Genomic DNA, 16,589 nt, shown 5'->3' with positions numbered 1-16,589 from the left:
AAAGAACAGCTTATTATGTACAAAAAGCATATAAATGCATTTGCTAGGCTACCAGGGTTAATGTGGATATTGGGAAACAAACAAAAAATTAGGAAACAGGTATTTAGGAAGTACTGAAAATAGAATAAAAGATATGTCAGTGACGAGGTTAGGAAAGAAGGTCATATACGAAATAAAGTAATGAAGAGAGTAGTAGGTATAACAACCAAACCTGCAGGTATTTTGAGTTTTTAATCCTTAAAATGAATTTAACAGCTGAAAACTGGTATGGATACGATGTGGTGAAGAAATACTCAGTGCTTTGTTGGAACTGAAGCTTGATGGGGGTGGGAGGGGAGAGTCTTTTCAAATTCAGGGTTTTAGAAATCCGCGGATCTTAAAATCTGAAGAATTGTGGGTTGTTGGATTTAGTCATATCTCAACAGTGATACTAAAAAGAAAATAGTTGAGACTTTGAGGTATTGTGACTGGGCAAATCTGTATTGAACTGCAAAACAGCAAATTAAGTAAATATTACACTTCAGGATGTGTGAATCCTCTTTTCTAATAATATAAGTTTTCTGACAGTCCCAGCAAATGGATTTTTCTATATAAAAGAAAATTGCCACAAACAGCTTCAGTTGATAAGTTGATCCTGTTTGCTAGAAACAGTCATCGTGGTGTGCTTCTGTGATGCTGTTGTACTTTTAAATTATATTTGGTGTTCTAAGAGAAGAGGTCAGGTCACACAAGGCTTATCCGTATCCCACAAATTGTGGATTGCTTGGGATAAGGTCATTTTCATCATGCACAGGATTTAGTTAGAGCTTCTACATTGACTAATTGTGAACTGCTGTGATGGGAGAAAACACTGAAAATATCCTGTATTTTGCTAAAACTTCTGTTAGACTTTCTAAGCCTAATAATGCTTTCAAATAGGAAAAGTGTCTTGTGTGACTAGTGATGGTGAAGGATTCCAATGAAAGTGTGGATGTATGGCTAATACAAAGAAGATAGAAATAAACGAGATTTGTCCAAAATGTAGACGATGGCTGTGGACATTAAACACAGATAATGTTGTGATTTTAAGTGGCTCAGTTTCATATTCCAGTATAAAATGAGATTGGTGTGGTCATAGTAAGTTACGTGTTGAGCAGCGTCTTTGCTGGGTGCTTTTCTTCTGGAGCTCTTTTAAGAGCTGAGGAGCCAGAACTGGCTCAAGCTGGAATGCAGCATAACTGTAAGCTTTGAGATATTCGGAAGATCGTAAATGTATATGTAACTGTCTTTCCGCATTGTTAAACTTTAGAGCATTGGAGCTGGTAGAATTCAAAATTTGGATGGATTTCTCAATCCGTAAATTGTGTGCTTTCCTTGGACAATGCATATAAACTCGATAGATTTTTAATTACAGCCTGGTACAGGAGGGCATAGATGTGTGGACTCGGCTCACTGTAGAAGGAAACCCAAGGTGCTCTGCCTGACTTTGTAACTGCTTCTCTGAATACTGGTTTATACTCAAATTACTAGCTCTTTTTGAATTTTAGCGGAGTTGTCTTAGTTGCTGGTTGTTGATCCACGTTAAGTACTACAGCAAATCACTAAACTTTGGGCGGCTGCTGGATGGTTCATGTGTGCTCTGTGGTAAGGATCAGATAGGAGTCAGACCTTACAGCTCTGCAGAATGCAGAGAGACACTTGCAAACTCAAGGAAATACGCTAAACATTCTAAATGAGAAATTTTACCATTTCTGGAAGTTTAAATTCGGAAATGTTGTAGTTAGCGTGTTTAGTAACGCTGTGGTAAGGAATTACATGGTACCAAAAATCATATTTGTATTTCTTAATTTTATTAATGATTAATTAGCAACACCTCTAGCAGCTAGTAAAAGGAACTTGAGAGTGTTGAACTGCCTTCCTTGCCAGAATTTTTATCTTACAGTTGCAGATTGCAGTTCATCCCCCTCTCCCTCCCACACCCCAGCTTTGTTTGGAGCTGATATTTTTCATATCTCAGAGCAACAACCTGAAGCTTCCTTACTGATGGGCAAACACAAGTCCTGTGAGATTTATGATGCGCACTAAGATGCGCCTATGCAGGTGCTTCAGCTTAACCTCTTAATAGTTCATATATTTTCGTAAATCAGAAGGCAAGCAAGTAGAATATTGGTGTGGAGAAGGTATTAATCATGGTAATGATGTTGAAATCTTTCAGAGAATGTTGTGAGTACAACTTCACTCAAGTTTCATCGTGGTGGCTTTTACTTTAGAGAAGCTGAATGCTAGATTAAGGCATGTCACGTGAGACATAAGGCTTATTGAATTCTGATACATTTTTGTCCTCAAATAGGTTTAGAAAAGCCTTATTATAATATGCTACCTAAACCGTTCCAGAGTGCTCACAGAGGGAACTAAAGAAGTGCATCTTAAACCAAATGTGACTTTTCAAATGAAGAGCAAGTTTGTAACACGGTATAGGAGGAACGCATGGCTATATGATGCTTTTGCATGGATTATGGAGAATTCCTTAATTAACTCATTGAAAGGAGGTTCTCTCCCAGTAAAGCTTTTCATTGCATTCTGGTGGCGGTCGGTGAGAGGGGTGTTTCTGTGCCTGGCTGCCTGAACAGCACAAGCTCCCCGCGGTGGCCGGAGCCCAGTCCCCTTACAGCAGGTGGAAGGGACCGGTGATGTGACTAGACAGAAATTCGCTGTATGTCCCCGACGGCCAATCAAGCCCGGGTCGGTGGGGATTACCTCGGGCGACCCCGGCGAGATTAGAAGGTTGTATGTGAGATGGGCAACTCCGCCGTAGGCAGCTTAAGTGGCAGAATGACACAATTTCCTGGAATAAACACGTTGCTGGGTCAGGCGGCCTCCGCGAAAGAGCTGTGTGATGTCGGTGCTGGTGTGGGGTTTGTCCTTTTGAATCGTACCCTGAGCTAAAGCCCATCCCCTTGCCTGGATAGTAAAAGTTCTAATCAACAGATGAATGTGCAGGTACGTCGCTGACCGAGGCTTCAACTGTTTTAAGGTTTGTGTTTAACCTGCACTTGACCTATTGATTATGCATGTTAAATAAATTTCACTGTGAAATAGAGAAGCCTGTTATTTACAAAGTGTGATGTTAAGTTAGCCAGGCAAAAAGAACAGAGGATTTTCAGCAATTGTTTTGTAAATAGTTTATATGTAAAATACAGATTTTATTTTTAATTTTTTTTTTCTTTTCTTCTGAAAATGCAATTTTAAACTCCTTGCCTTTGAGGCCAATCTATCTAGCACGATGGAAATAATTTATCTTAGCAGGTCTCTGACATCTTGCTTGAAGCAAGTTTTTGCATAACCAAGTAATGCCAGCATCTTGATTGCTAATAATTTGCAGCAAGACGATAGCGGTTAATGTTTGGGTTTTCTGCTCCAGTTCACGTTATTAAAATGTCAAAAACAAGTCCTTTTTGTGACTGTTTCTAGCCTCAGTTTTGTTAGTGAAACAGTGACACCTGCTGCTACACTTACGGGAAGGTTGGTTCATCTGTGAAAAGGAAAAGCCTATTTTGAGGAATTTTTCAGTGGACTGTAAAATCTGAGTTAATGGAGTCCTAGAACAGCGGTCCCGTAGATCTCTCTCCTTGTCTTTCCATGAATTGCCAAGTGTCCCTTGACTGTTTATTTGAAAGGTAGCTTTTATAGAAGTATTGCATGTATTTTGCTTTTTTAAAGTTGACTCGCAGAGTCTCGTGCCGGGTGAGGAACAAGTGGGTTGTGCATGCACGGAATTTTTGTGTAGAGCACCTGGGTGTTGTGGTTCCGAGTGGGTGATGGGTTGCCGGAGGTGGTTTCTTTAACCCATTCAAGCCGCTTCAGTGTCAACTCCTGCAGGTGGTTCACTCAGTGTGGCCATGTCCAACTCCTCACCCTCTCTTGCGTTACGTAGTTTCTTATGAAAACATATTTAAGGCACAATTTAAACTGTATTCATGCATTTTCAATAAACTTACGTATTTTCAGAGAGGAGGAAGAGAGATCTTTCTTCCTCTTCCCTCTCCCCTCACCTTTAACTGGAGTCTGCCTGCTATAACCTCTCCTGCAGCCTCAGGCTTTCTTTTCTCATTCTCCTTGTACGGAGTCTAACACAGAAAGCTTGGATTTTTCTGGGGCCTTCAGAAGATCTCCTTGTTACAGACACTATTCCAGGTAAATGGACAATAGGAATTAAGCTCTCGATACTTGATGTGGGTTGCTGACTTCTGAGGCCTATCAGGAGAATTAATTCATTTACCATTTGCTTCATGGAAGGGTTCTGGGAGTTTGGAGGGTGGGTTACGTGATTTATTTAGTAGCAGAAAACTATTGCTTGGTATTTTAACCTGGAGAGGAAGGAGTTTGCAGGAGAGCTGTGGACAGAGAAATTCAGCAGTGTTGGAAAGCAAGATGTTTTGGCCATACGCGGATATATCATTGTGGATGGCAAAAAGCAAGATTTAGGCTCTTAAATATATTTAGGGAGGGTTACAGCACTAAAATTTAAGGAAATCTTTTCTGTAGCCACGTTTGGTTGATCTTTCCTAATGCTTGGGGTTTTTTTCTGTATAAGCAGTGTCATTTTTTTTAACGCTTTCTTAAAGCATCACAGGATGTTTGGCTTGTCTAATGTTAGGCCACCTCTAACAGCAAAGTCAGGGAATGCTGAGGCTATTTTATTTCTCTGTGTGATAAGGAATAGCAAAAACAATGCTACAAATTCTTCTTATGTTTTTTTAGTTTATTTGTTAATTTTTATTTTTTATCAGCTGTAAGGGACCATTCTGGTAATTCTGTGTGATCACATTCAGTAACAGAAATGTCTTTCATTAATTCCTGTCTGAAGCGGAAAGTTTAAATCAAATTTATGTGCTTTCTAAAATGAGATACCCTTGCACATGGTAGTCATCTGGATTGCTTTGAAAGATAAGGAGCAAGAGTCTCTAACAGACAATGCATAAATAGTGTTTTGTGCAGTTTTCCTTAGTATAATTATGGGTAATGGTAATTACTTTGTCATTTTGTCAGTGCTTATGTGCTTGTAAAATTATAATTTCAATAAAGACTATAGTTTAATTAATAAATAAATAATTCCAGGCTATAATTTTTCTTCCGTAACTTCACTGGAAACATAAGTCTGAAATTCCTGGCCCAATTTTTTGAACAATTACATTTCTTGATTACTAATGACAGTTTTGAGAAGATGGCTTAGAGTTGGTCATAATGTTCGTGCTACAAGATCTTCTGCTTCCAAGATGTGAGCTATCAGGTTTCACTATTTTAAAATGGACAGCGTTAAAAATAAAATTTGAGAGGAGCAACAACATTACTACACAAGATGTTGGTCAGAGCTCTCCAAGCACTTTTAAAATGTAGCTGTTCATTTTTAGTGACATACAACAGCACATGTATTTGTCAACACGTGTACGTGGACATTATCACCTCTGTGCTCACGCTGCAGAAGAAGCCTGTGCCTCCATGGTATTTATAAGACAAAATAGCATATCTGAACGGGGCAGCTGAGCAGAAGAAACAGAAGAGAAAATAAATGGAGAGATTCTGAGGATATACAGCTGATATGTAGGAATTGCACATTCTGCCATAAAGGGGACTTCTGAAGTCTGGGAGATAATGCTTCGAACATCACGTTCATTATGATTTCAGGGTGCAGATAGGTGCTACAGGTTTTGGCAGAGTGTTTTAATGTTATGTTTACCGGTGTGCAGTGATTGTAACTTAAAATATTATCCAGTGGGAGGTAAGACAGCATCAGTTTTTCTGCAGCTTTGAGTACGAGTTGCTGCACTTTGTGACCAAGTTGTTATAACGTGTAAATCCCATTTCATTTCAGCAACAAATTGCTCGTCCTTCTCAAGAAGAAAAGGTAGAAGAAAAGGTAGAAGAGGAAAAAGCAGAAAAAGCAGAGAAAAAAGAGGAGGAAAAGAAAGATGAGGAGGAAAAGGACGAGAAGGAGGAATCTAAGTAAGTATATGTACTGAAAACACATTAATTTGCTTTAGATTGCAGTTTTTTGCAAAGATCACACCAGGATTCGTGTTAGTCTGACAGTGAAATCTGGACTGAAAACTGTTCCTATTTAGGATTGTAGCTTTTGTGTATACCAATTTCTGTGTCTTGCTGAACTAATCAGACTGATGGAAAAAGCTGTGGGATTATTTTTTGCACATGTAATAATTTTCCTATCTTGTTGGTTTGGTTTTTTTTTCCGTATGTTCTATCACGGTGTTCATATTTTCTTTGAAGTTGATTAATATCATGTATCTATGTCGTTCTCTAACAACTCTAAATTGCAGGCAGTAAGTGAATTCTGTTTTCAGTTAAAGGTGTCTTTTGGGTTTGTGGAGTTTTGTAGTTTGGGTTTGTTTTGGTTTGTTTTGTTTAACATCCATATTAAGGAATATCTGCCCATAACGGCTGTCTGAAGGTGACTGAATTATTTTAACTATTCCCAGAGAGAATACCAAAGAAAAGGACAAAACTGAAGTTGCACCAGAGGAAACGGAGGAAAGGGAGCAGGCCACTCCTAGGGGCCGAAAAACTGCCAATAGCCAAGGTCGTCGTAAGGGCAGAATCACCAGATCAATGACAAATGAAGCTGCACAAGCAAACGCTGCTGCAGCTGCAGCCACTGAAGAGCCACCACCGCCTCTTCCACCCCCTCCAGAACCTTGTGAGTAGCATTTATAGGACACTCGGGGACCCATCTGGTCATCAGGCTCTTCACTGACACAAGACTATTTTTCTTTTTTAGTATTACTTCTTTATTCTTAGGCCTGCTTATAATTTTGTGACTGTGTAGCGCTGTTAAACTTCACGAGTGTAACTTCATGAATAGTATATGTCTAATCAGGTAACTGTTAGAACCATGTGGGGGAAAAAAAAAAGGCAGTTCAGCCTTTCTGTGATAACTACTTTTTCTCTCTTTGCAGAGTTAATGATGGATCTGTGGGGATCCAAATGTCTTTGACACAGATTGGCTTACAGGCTGTAGCTCACGCAGGTTATGGTTAAATATGTAGGCCTGATATTTGAATGCTTTAGGGAGTTTTATAATTTGAAATAGATCCTAGCGAGTTGTTTTGTTGTTGTTATTCCTGTATTAGATGGCGAGAGACTTCTTTAAAATAAAATGTTACTTTCTTGGCACGTATGGTTACAAAAGACAACGCATTTCTGAAAAGGCTGACAGAATTTGTGGTGGTGCAGAAATACTAGCAAATAGAATACCTTGTGGCTAGTAAATAATTAGCCAAGGTGGCAGGGCAGGGTTGTTTTTTTTTTTTTTCCCTTGCAGTTCTCTGCTGTTGCAGTTTGTTGCTCCTAGATCTTCAACTGGGTAGTTACAGGCGGCTGCTGTTCCAGAATTTATAAAAACTTTTGTTGCTCAAATATTCTGCATATCCTAAAGAACAGCACAAGTGGACAAATTAGTTCTCGTTTAACTGTAACATCAAATTTTGATAGATATTCTTGCTCAGTTGATACGGTGGTTTTTGTCAGCAGATAGACTAAGGCAATAGTTGTCTTCAGTTTTGTCTTTTTTCTAAACCATTTTTGCAGGGTTTTCTGGAAAATCCAAAATAGCTTTTCAGTGGATCAGATGCTTTATAGTGTCCTACTTTTATTGTTTGTTAATGAAAGCTGTTGAAGAGTCCATGTTGTGTGCTCTGTGTAACGGCATGTTTTACGAAAAGGGAATGGAGGCTGTTGCAGCTTAATGCCATTCAGAAATTTAAACTGAATGATATCAAATCCAAGAAATCCAAGCATTTTGCATTGAATCATACTTAGTTTCCTGCTTGGTTTTACTTACTGTTTGGGGTTTTTTTTGTTTTCTTTTATCTTTCTCTGTTTGTCCAGTGGGAGACTCAGTGAAAACAAGAATAATAGATTTCTTGATACCCACTAATCGATAAATAACCATTTCAATCCTCTCGACAGCAGTCAGTGAAATAAGATGGAACTAGCTTATAGCAGGTTGGATTGCTGCTTTTAGTAGTTGATGGTAATTATTGTCTATATCTCTAACTTGGTTTAATGGAGAGTACTTTCCATTCCTGAGCAGCTTTCCCAAATGATTTGAACAAGCCTTAACGTAAATAGATTAGTTGACTATGGGATGCGTGATTTGTGCCATAATAGTGAATCCTGGTCTGATCAGTGTCTTTGTTTCTCTTTCAGCTTCTGCAGAGCCCGTGGAGACTTCCCGCTGGACAGAAGAAGAAATGGAAGTTGCTAAGAAAGGTAAACCTTGTTAAGTTTTTGACTTACTTCTGAATACTTGTATTTACAAAATGATTATAATTACTGAATACAAGTGCTGTGATTTTTTGCAGCACTACACTGAATTAGTAATTTCAAATTTGCTGTTGGTTTGTTTTTGTGGTGGTTTGTTTTTTTAAAGAAAGCAAACATCTTTAACCGACAAAATCAGTTTTTTGAGACTGATGTTGACTTTTTTCATATGGGCTACTTAGAACTATTTGTTGTTGTACTTGGTCCACGGAAGTTTGTGAAACAGATGTGAAGGTGTGTGTGTCATACGTAAATTTCCCAAGTAATGTATTTATAAGTTACAAAAATTCCTTTTGTATAAGACAATCTTTTTATAGAAAGGCTAATCTAGTTTATAACTTGTCTAGTCATTTTGCAGATACTGTCACCTGCAAATCTTATGCATAAAATCAGTATTTTTAGCAGAGGTGTTACATACTAGCAACAGCAAGGAGTTAAGTTTGAAGGCTTAAGACATTCAGGTTGACACAGCTTTTTTGCACCTCATAAGTAGTTATCAAATACTTTATCATAATGAGTGTTCTCTTAAGGACATCAATACTTCTATATCTTACCTTTCCATAGATGTTATTTTGTTTATTTGGGTTTGGATACTTGAATCATGTATCATAGTAAATATTGGTTCTTATTTGTTTGAACAGGCCTAGTGGAGCATGGACGAAACTGGGCAGCAATTGCCAAAATGGTTGGGACGAAAAGTGAAGCTCAGTGTAAGAACTTCTACTTCAATTATAAAAGGAGACACAATCTGGACAGCCTCCTCCAGCAGCACAAACAGAAGGTAAGCGCAGAGGGCACTGAATATTTTGCAGGGGAAAACTTAGCATCGTTCTGAAGTCATTCATCATGGTTCACTAAGACTTTTGCAGTCACCAATTGTTTCCTTTTCCATTTGTTTTTGTGTTGTGACATAAATCTAGAAAAGGCAGCTGATGCTCACTGACCTGTGATACTAATCAGTTCCTGCTTTAAAATGCAATAGAAAATTTTCTATCAGGTAGAACACTCAGCCTGAAGAATTCCTTAGTGCTCTGAAAACCACCTTCCTTATCAGTAGACCAGCAGCTATAGAAGTTCAGCTCATCGCTGTAGAAGAGTTACCTTGAAACACAATAAGCAGTAACCTTACAAAACAGAGCAAGAGAGTTGGTAGAAGACCAAGAAATGAAAGATTTGGGGCATCTAAAGTAGAATCCTAAGTGTTGGAATCCTCTAAACTGTGCTGTTATCCTAGTCTTCTCTCACTGGAGTGAAGAGCATCAGTGTCTGTCTGCTGCAGTCGTTCTGTTGTCCCCCAAACATATTGACATAGTGAGTTGTTCCCAAACTTACTTTTGATCAGAGCAGCAAAAACTGGCCTGGAGTTGAAAGAGTGCCTGCCCTTGTGAATGGTTCTGTGCCAAATAGATATTCTCTGCCTTTCATTTCAACCTCAGATTAATAAATGGGAATGTATGTAAAAGGAAATAATACTTGCAAATTTTCGGTACAATGTAAGTTCCATGTCTTTATCAGTCTTCGCGAAGGCCCCGTGAGGAGCGAGATGTATCACAGTGTGAGAGTGTAGCTTCGACTGTGTCAGCTCAGGAGGATGAAGATATTGAAGCATCTAACGAAGAAGAGAATCCAGAAGACAGTGAAGGTAAACTTTCTGGGATGGAAACTTGTGTACGTACAGAACGGGACGTATGTTTTGTGCCAGTTATATGCTCAGAAAGCTGTGTTCCATTTTATAACGTAGTGCTCAAATACTATGTTTCAGTTAGATTTTAGCATTTATAATATTGAGCAGCCTTAAAATGTTATTGCTGAGTATTTTGAGATATTTTGACTATGCTGTCTTCTAGAGGATAAACTGACAACACCTGGTCAAAAAATTGCACATGTTGAAACAAATTGAGTCAAAGATATGTACCTCTGCTAGTTGATAGTCTCAGTAAAGCTTCAGACAGGCAGATTGAAGTGTCGGGGTTTTTTAAATGTGTTGGTTGCAACTGCTAAAAATTAATAGGCACTCAACATCAGTCAGTCTTGGCCAGTCTTTTGTGAAGCTATAAGCAATAGAATTCATGAACGATGAATCGGAGAATGTGGCAAAGTGTTGGGGATTTGGGGTTTTCGTTGAGGTTTTTGGTTGTTTTTTTTAAGCTACTCTGTGTGTGTAATCCAGCAAATTGTCCATTTCTATAATAGGTCAAAATAGTTACTTGTTTTTCAGATGGGTAGGTTAAAATTGATGGATCCTTATTTCATCCATTTGTTTAACAAACATTTCTAAAATACTGATGTAGTTCTAAGGAACGAAGATTCTTATCAGAAGATAAGACTTGAACATAAATCTATGTTTTAGATGTTGCCATAGTTTTTCATAAATGTTTTTATTTATCTAAAAGCTATTTATAATATAATGGAGTTCATGAACTAGGCTAAAAAAGAGGAGGAAGGTTCTTTACTGCAAGAATCAGTACCCTTCTTTAATTGGTATCCAATTCTTGATGTTGTTTACACTTTTCCCAGAGAAAAGAAGACATTTTCAATAAAACAATGGTGTAAAGAAGTAAATTAGAACTGTTAACTTTACAGCAAGAACTGCAAGTCAGCATGTGTATAAAATGTGACTGAGTTTGATGTAAAATCAGGGGTTGGCCACTTCTGCCAGTGATGCCTCTAAAACATGTTAATTTAAATCATTAAATCTGTGCCTTAAGTACTGTGAATGTTGACTCTAATCTTGTAATAAAGCTGCATCACATGTGGAGGTACCAAGTGTCTGACATATGCACAAGAGTTTACTTGGTTGGCTCCCTATAAGATCAGAGATAGCTAAGGAGTCTTATTTCTGTAATTTCAGTCTCCCTCCTTAACCTGTATCTGCTGATTTTTAGTTGCTTTCCCTTTGTGAGTCAATTCTTCAGGGCAATTGTCTTGTGTTTTGGGACAGCAGACGTAAATTTGATTATTCTAAAGAAGCGGTTCATCGAAGCCTAGTTAGATTTCATTAACTTTGAATCTTTATGCCAAAACTTTTTTTTTTTTTTTCCCCCCCCTAGGTGCTGAAAATAGTTCTGATACAGAAAGTGCTCCATCTCCAACTCCAGCAGAACCTGCTAAACCAAGTGAAGAAACTCCATCAGAAAGTGCTGCTTCGAAGGTAACCACTGAGGCAACAGCAGAACAAGAATCGACTATCAAACCTGCAGCCAGCACATCTCCCTCCTTAACAGCCCAAAGCGTATCAACAGCTGAAAGTCAGAACCCTGAGCCACAGGTTAAGGAAGAAATAAATAATGAGGCAGAAGAGCCCATGGAAGTTGACAGTAGAAGCCATCCAGTTGAAGCTAAGCCTGTGATTACTCTTCCAGTGCATACCAAAGTAGAACCTGTAGAGACTGAAATGAGGCTACCAGAGAATATTCAAGTGAAAATTGAGAGTGATACCAAAGACAGAGATATGGAGAAGCCCAAGGAAAAGTCAGAACCCGAGGAAATGGACTATAGTCTGTCACAACAAGTTAATACAGCAAGACAAGAATCCCATTCAGACAATGATTCGAGTGCCACCTGCAGTGCTGATGAGGAGGTTGACGGAGAACCTGACAGACAGGGGTGAGTTTAATTGTTTTGTGTTCAAATATTGTCATCTTTAAGAAGTTGTTTAAACAGTGGTTTTGCTTAATAGTGATTCAAAAACTGTCATCAGTGGCAACCTTGTTGTTATGAGTTTCTACTTAGGGAAAGAATTTCTAAAGAGTCGCTGCTAGAAGTGCAATAGAGGGAAATGTTGATTTAAAATTTTGATGAAAAGCCAAAAGGAGGTTCTCCTAAGGCAGGGATAAGGTAAAATTCCATGGTGGTAAACTGACTAGGTAGGTATCAAACTAGCACAACTACCTGGCAAGCAAGAGAATGAGGGAAATCAAGCTATTTGGGATCTGTTCAGAGGATGGGAATTGTGTTAAATTAATGGGTAAGTGTCCTGAGAAATGGTTGACCTCTTTCTCCAGAATGTACAGTGTCTTCACGCAAATACTAATTCCCGGGAGCTTGGCCTTAAACACTGGATAAACCATATGTCTGTTTAAAGCCCTATATACTCGATGCTGCATGTCTTTAGTACAATTTTATTTTGGGGGGGTATGGATGACACCACTGATGATTCATATTTTAAGTCTTTTTTAGTGTTCTGCAGGTGTAATTCCTGTGTAACCATAGCACAGTACCGGAGCCAATGCCCTCTCCCTCCCAGTGGTCTTAATATACACACAGTACCAAGGATAGATTTTAAATGTCAAAAGTATCCGGTATCGTTGTTCTGCATGTGCTCTTTGGAAGAGTGCAGTTGATGGTGTTTCTTGCCTCTTCAGACCTCATCTTTCCGTTTCACAAATATATTAGCCCTCTCTGTAAAAGCAGTCTGTGGTATACACTACTGCTTATTTATTTCCTGTGGACTAAATATTATCTAATGTTTCCTATATTTTTTCAAAGCATTCTTTTAAAGAAGGTTGCAGTCTTGCAGTACACAATGTGATTTTCATTTTTCAGCTATTTGTCCAATCAGTTAAATGTGTTAGTTTTTTGAAGTTGAGAGGCATACTTTTGCCTGTAAATTTTTTTTAAGATGCTTAATTTTGGTCGTTTGAGTGATATTTTTCCTTTCTTTCTGCCTCTTTTTCCAGTATCTTCAGCAGGGAGTCAAAGCCTTCACTGTTAAATCCCACTGGGTCAATACTGGTATCATCCACAATAAAGCAAGGGCAGATGGACCTGCAACAACTTCACCACCGAGCTGCTGTCATACCACCTATGGTATGGAGTGTTTTAAGTGATGTTTGAAGGAGAATCTGCTGTCCCTAATACAGTTGCAACACTAAAGCAGCAAAAAATCGTGAAGCAAATGAAGAAATGTATCATTTACTTTGTTATCATAACACTTTTGAGGGGTTAAGTACAAACAAATATGCAAGTAATAGCTTAAAAACAGGTGTGGACCATTTGAAACGTTCATACATAGACTACAGCCACTGCGGTGGAGGCATTGAGCAAAATACTGTAGTAAGTACCTGTATTAAGATGCCTGATGTTAATGCCTTCTCCTCCTGGTAGGTGTCTTGCAGTCCCTGTACTGTTCCTGTTGGGACACCAGTGAGTGGTTACGCGCTCTATCAACGGCACATTAAAGCAATGCACGAGTCAGCGCTGCTGGAGGAGCAACGCCAGAGGCAAGAGCAGCTGGATATGGAGTATCGAAGTGCTGTAAGCCCATGTGGCACTTCCAAGAGCCCTAATGTTGAGTGGGAAGGTAGGTGTTTTCACCTCTGTCATGGAAATAACCCTGAATTTTATGTCCAGCCTGCAAATTAGAAACAGTTTAGCAGAAGATCAGGGGGGTTTTTTGTGTGCAAAAAGCATATCTTGTGGGAGGCCCAGTTCTGTACCAAGTGTGTAACTTTTGCCTCAACTTTCTGTACTAGAAAAGGAATAGGTCCATGAACTGTACTTTGTAACAGGGAAATTAGCTGAGTGAGACTGATGTGCTGAACATTACGGTGTTAGAGATACCATCATGGTTGCATAATTTCACATTTTTGGATTTTATATTCTTTTGTGTTGTTTCTGTTGTCTCCACAGCATTAGCAACATAAAGTATCACGTTCTTGGAAACTTGAGTACTCTGTATTTAATATGTACAACAATTTTAAATTATGTTATGAAAATGTTTCACCTTAATTACTTTTACCTAAGTAAAATGAAAGAAACAACCATTATTTTTTTGCCTGCTCAAATAGTGAGAAGGGAGCTTATAGATTTGTGGAGGGAAGGGTAAGTCTGTGGTTTTTGGAAGTTGCTTCTTTAGGTGGAAAGTCTGGGGTTGCTTAGAAGTACCACGTAACTGAAATACTACCTGAATAACTCTCGGCATTGGCAGTACGGTGTTACGAAGTGTGGGAAAATTCTGAGGTAAAGTCTCTGCCAGCAAAAATCAAGGTGGTTATTGAGGGAAGGATAACATGGTTATTGTAAATGGGTTCTACAAGCCTGGACATCTTAATCTAAAGACTAGAAGAGGCTGAGATGTCATCAAATCATTACAGCAGCTGCTTCCTACGATGCACTGTGCAGACAAAGCTTGTCCACCCGCTGCTGAGAGCAGCAGAGAGTCCACAGAGTCTCTAAAGACCTTGCATCGTATCCGTCAGAACACTGCTGTGTCGTGGGGTATCTTGTCAAACTAAAGGGCCTGTTGCTGAATTGGCTTATGACAAACTACACAATACTTTACCATGAAATAAAATGGTAAAGACCCTTTAGAAAGCTATTATGGGATGACCAGTGCCATCTTTCTTTGACTACGAAGGTTAAAGATGTAACTTCATAGCTGCAGTAGGCTTGTTCTGGCTTGTAATTTCAAATACTTAAATTGTCCATTGCTGAGGGAAAGGAATTTGTGAAGTTCTGGTACTGAATTTTTAATTTCCTAAACTTAGTGAAAATGTATTTTCCCTTTATACACCATTGATGGGCAATATTGGCATTTGAAATTGGATTTGGAATTTCTCTGGGCAAGCAAACAAGGAAGGTGGGATTGGCATGTAAGTCTGGCTGAAATTGCATGTAAACTTGGCTGATGCACAGGATTTGGAAAGGAATCTTCTTTAAATGAGGTCTTTTTCAATAGTAGAGCTTTTCACTTAAAGGATTTAGAGGATCCAGATACTGTTTTTCACATATAGAAAGTATGAGAAAGTTTCCAAAGCTTTGGATATAAAAGTATAGATGTAAGAACATATTAAATTAAGCTGTACCTTAATACTACTTTTTAATTGAGACATTTGTACCTGATGAGTACATCTGACATTGGAGTAGGCCCTTTGTTAAAACTGTGCTGTGAACTGGACCTTTTGATTTTAATTTCTAATCCAAGGTTCTTTTCTTTCTGATAACTTCAACCTTCACAGGAAAACCGGTGGCCTATATGCCTTACGCTGAGGTCAAGCGAGCGATAGAACAGGAGGCACAAGTGCAGAACACGGTAACGAGGTCAGCATCCCCCTACAGGCTGTCTCCGAGAGAAGTCAATAAAGCCTCCCCCCAGCCTGATATGAACGCAGCTCGCTATAGTGTCCCGCCAGGTAAGTATTCTGTTATGTATCATAGCCATATGTAGGCTTCCTTTGGAAGTCACTTCCGTGACTTGATGTAGTATCAAATTGTTCTCTAAACACTTCGTGAATTAACAAATTCACAAAATTAACAAAGAAGAAAACAGGTTGTTTTCTGTGTCTGCGTGTAAATAGGTGCTTGGTATTTTTCTGGCTCCAGTGAGGTTGTATTTTTGTTCGTTATTGCTTCATTAGCTTCACGACATGTATTTTATTAAGCAAACAGGATGATCTGAAAAGTATTGGAACAGCATAGGGACAAAGTCATTGAGTTTTTCAGCTTAATACAAATACCATCACATGCACGGGTGGCCTTTCTTATGAAGGGAAGAGTTGAGGAAAAGAGAAAGCTGCTATCTTTGGCATTCATTTCTGACTGTAATTGCTTAATATTATAGTCTGAATGTTTTATAAAACTGTGAAATAATAGACAAATCTTAATTCTGAAACTTGGATTATTGCTTTTTCCTCCAGAGGATAATGTCACGCTAAGGAAAGACAAAATCAGGGAAACTTAGATTATACTTGACTCAGTTGCATTCCATTTAAAGAATAAGAAATTTCTTTAAAAGCAGGAAAACAACAAAAAACTTGAACGTACCCAAGGCTGTTATTTTTAAAAGCTTATTTTTCAGAGTCTGCAGTTCTACAGTGCAGCTTTTACTATTTCTTTTTGAACTCTGCTGCAAGGTTAGATATTCTCCATTCAGTTTCTGTGCATAACATATACCTGGACATAGTGGATTTCAGAGTTGTAAATACAGCTAGATAGCTTTTGGTTACTGTGAGGCAATTCTCATCAGAAATGGTCAGATGAACTGTGCTATTTCTGTTCTTCTTGTCTCTAACAGTTCAAAGCGCTGAAATAGACTGTAATGTTTAATGTACAATTTTTTCCCCAAGTTCTTCAGCCAGCACCTCACCAAGTAATAACCAATATACCTGAAGGAGTCCGCCTTCCAACAACCAGACCCACCAGACCACCACCACCGCTCATTCCATCCTCCAAAACAAGTGTGCCATCAGAAAAACCTTCCTTCATCATGGGAGGCTCAATCTCACAAGTAAGAGAATTATTATTTGCAAATCTGTGCTTACATGAATTTTTTG

General features: G+C 38.6%; 1 protein-coding gene across 1 annotated transcript in view; it reads left to right on the top strand.

The window, feature by feature from the left end:
• Positions 1-16,589, top strand: part of NCOR1 (nuclear receptor corepressor 1) — a 70,688-nt gene that overhangs the window by 33,126 nt on the left and 20,973 nt on the right. Inside the window, exons 15-24 of the mRNA XM_074160919.1 lie at positions 5,852-5,982; positions 6,474-6,691; positions 8,203-8,265; positions 8,958-9,097; positions 9,832-9,958; positions 11,367-11,922; positions 12,996-13,125; positions 13,423-13,618; positions 15,276-15,449; positions 16,383-16,543. Coding sequence (XP_074017020.1) covers positions 5,852-5,982; positions 6,474-6,691; positions 8,203-8,265; positions 8,958-9,097; positions 9,832-9,958; positions 11,367-11,922; positions 12,996-13,125; positions 13,423-13,618; positions 15,276-15,449; positions 16,383-16,543 — 1,896 coding nt within the window. The remainder of the gene's footprint in view (positions 1-5,851; positions 5,983-6,473; positions 6,692-8,202; positions 8,266-8,957; positions 9,098-9,831; positions 9,959-11,366; positions 11,923-12,995; positions 13,126-13,422; positions 13,619-15,275; positions 15,450-16,382; positions 16,544-16,589) is intronic.

Source organism: Numenius arquata, chromosome 18 (genome assembly GCF_964106895.1).
Source record: "Numenius arquata chromosome 18, bNumArq3.hap1.1, whole genome shotgun sequence".
Classification (NCBI taxonomy): Eukaryota; Metazoa; Chordata; class Aves; order Charadriiformes; family Scolopacidae; genus Numenius; species Numenius arquata.
This window is presented reverse-complemented; position numbering and strand designations above follow the sequence as displayed.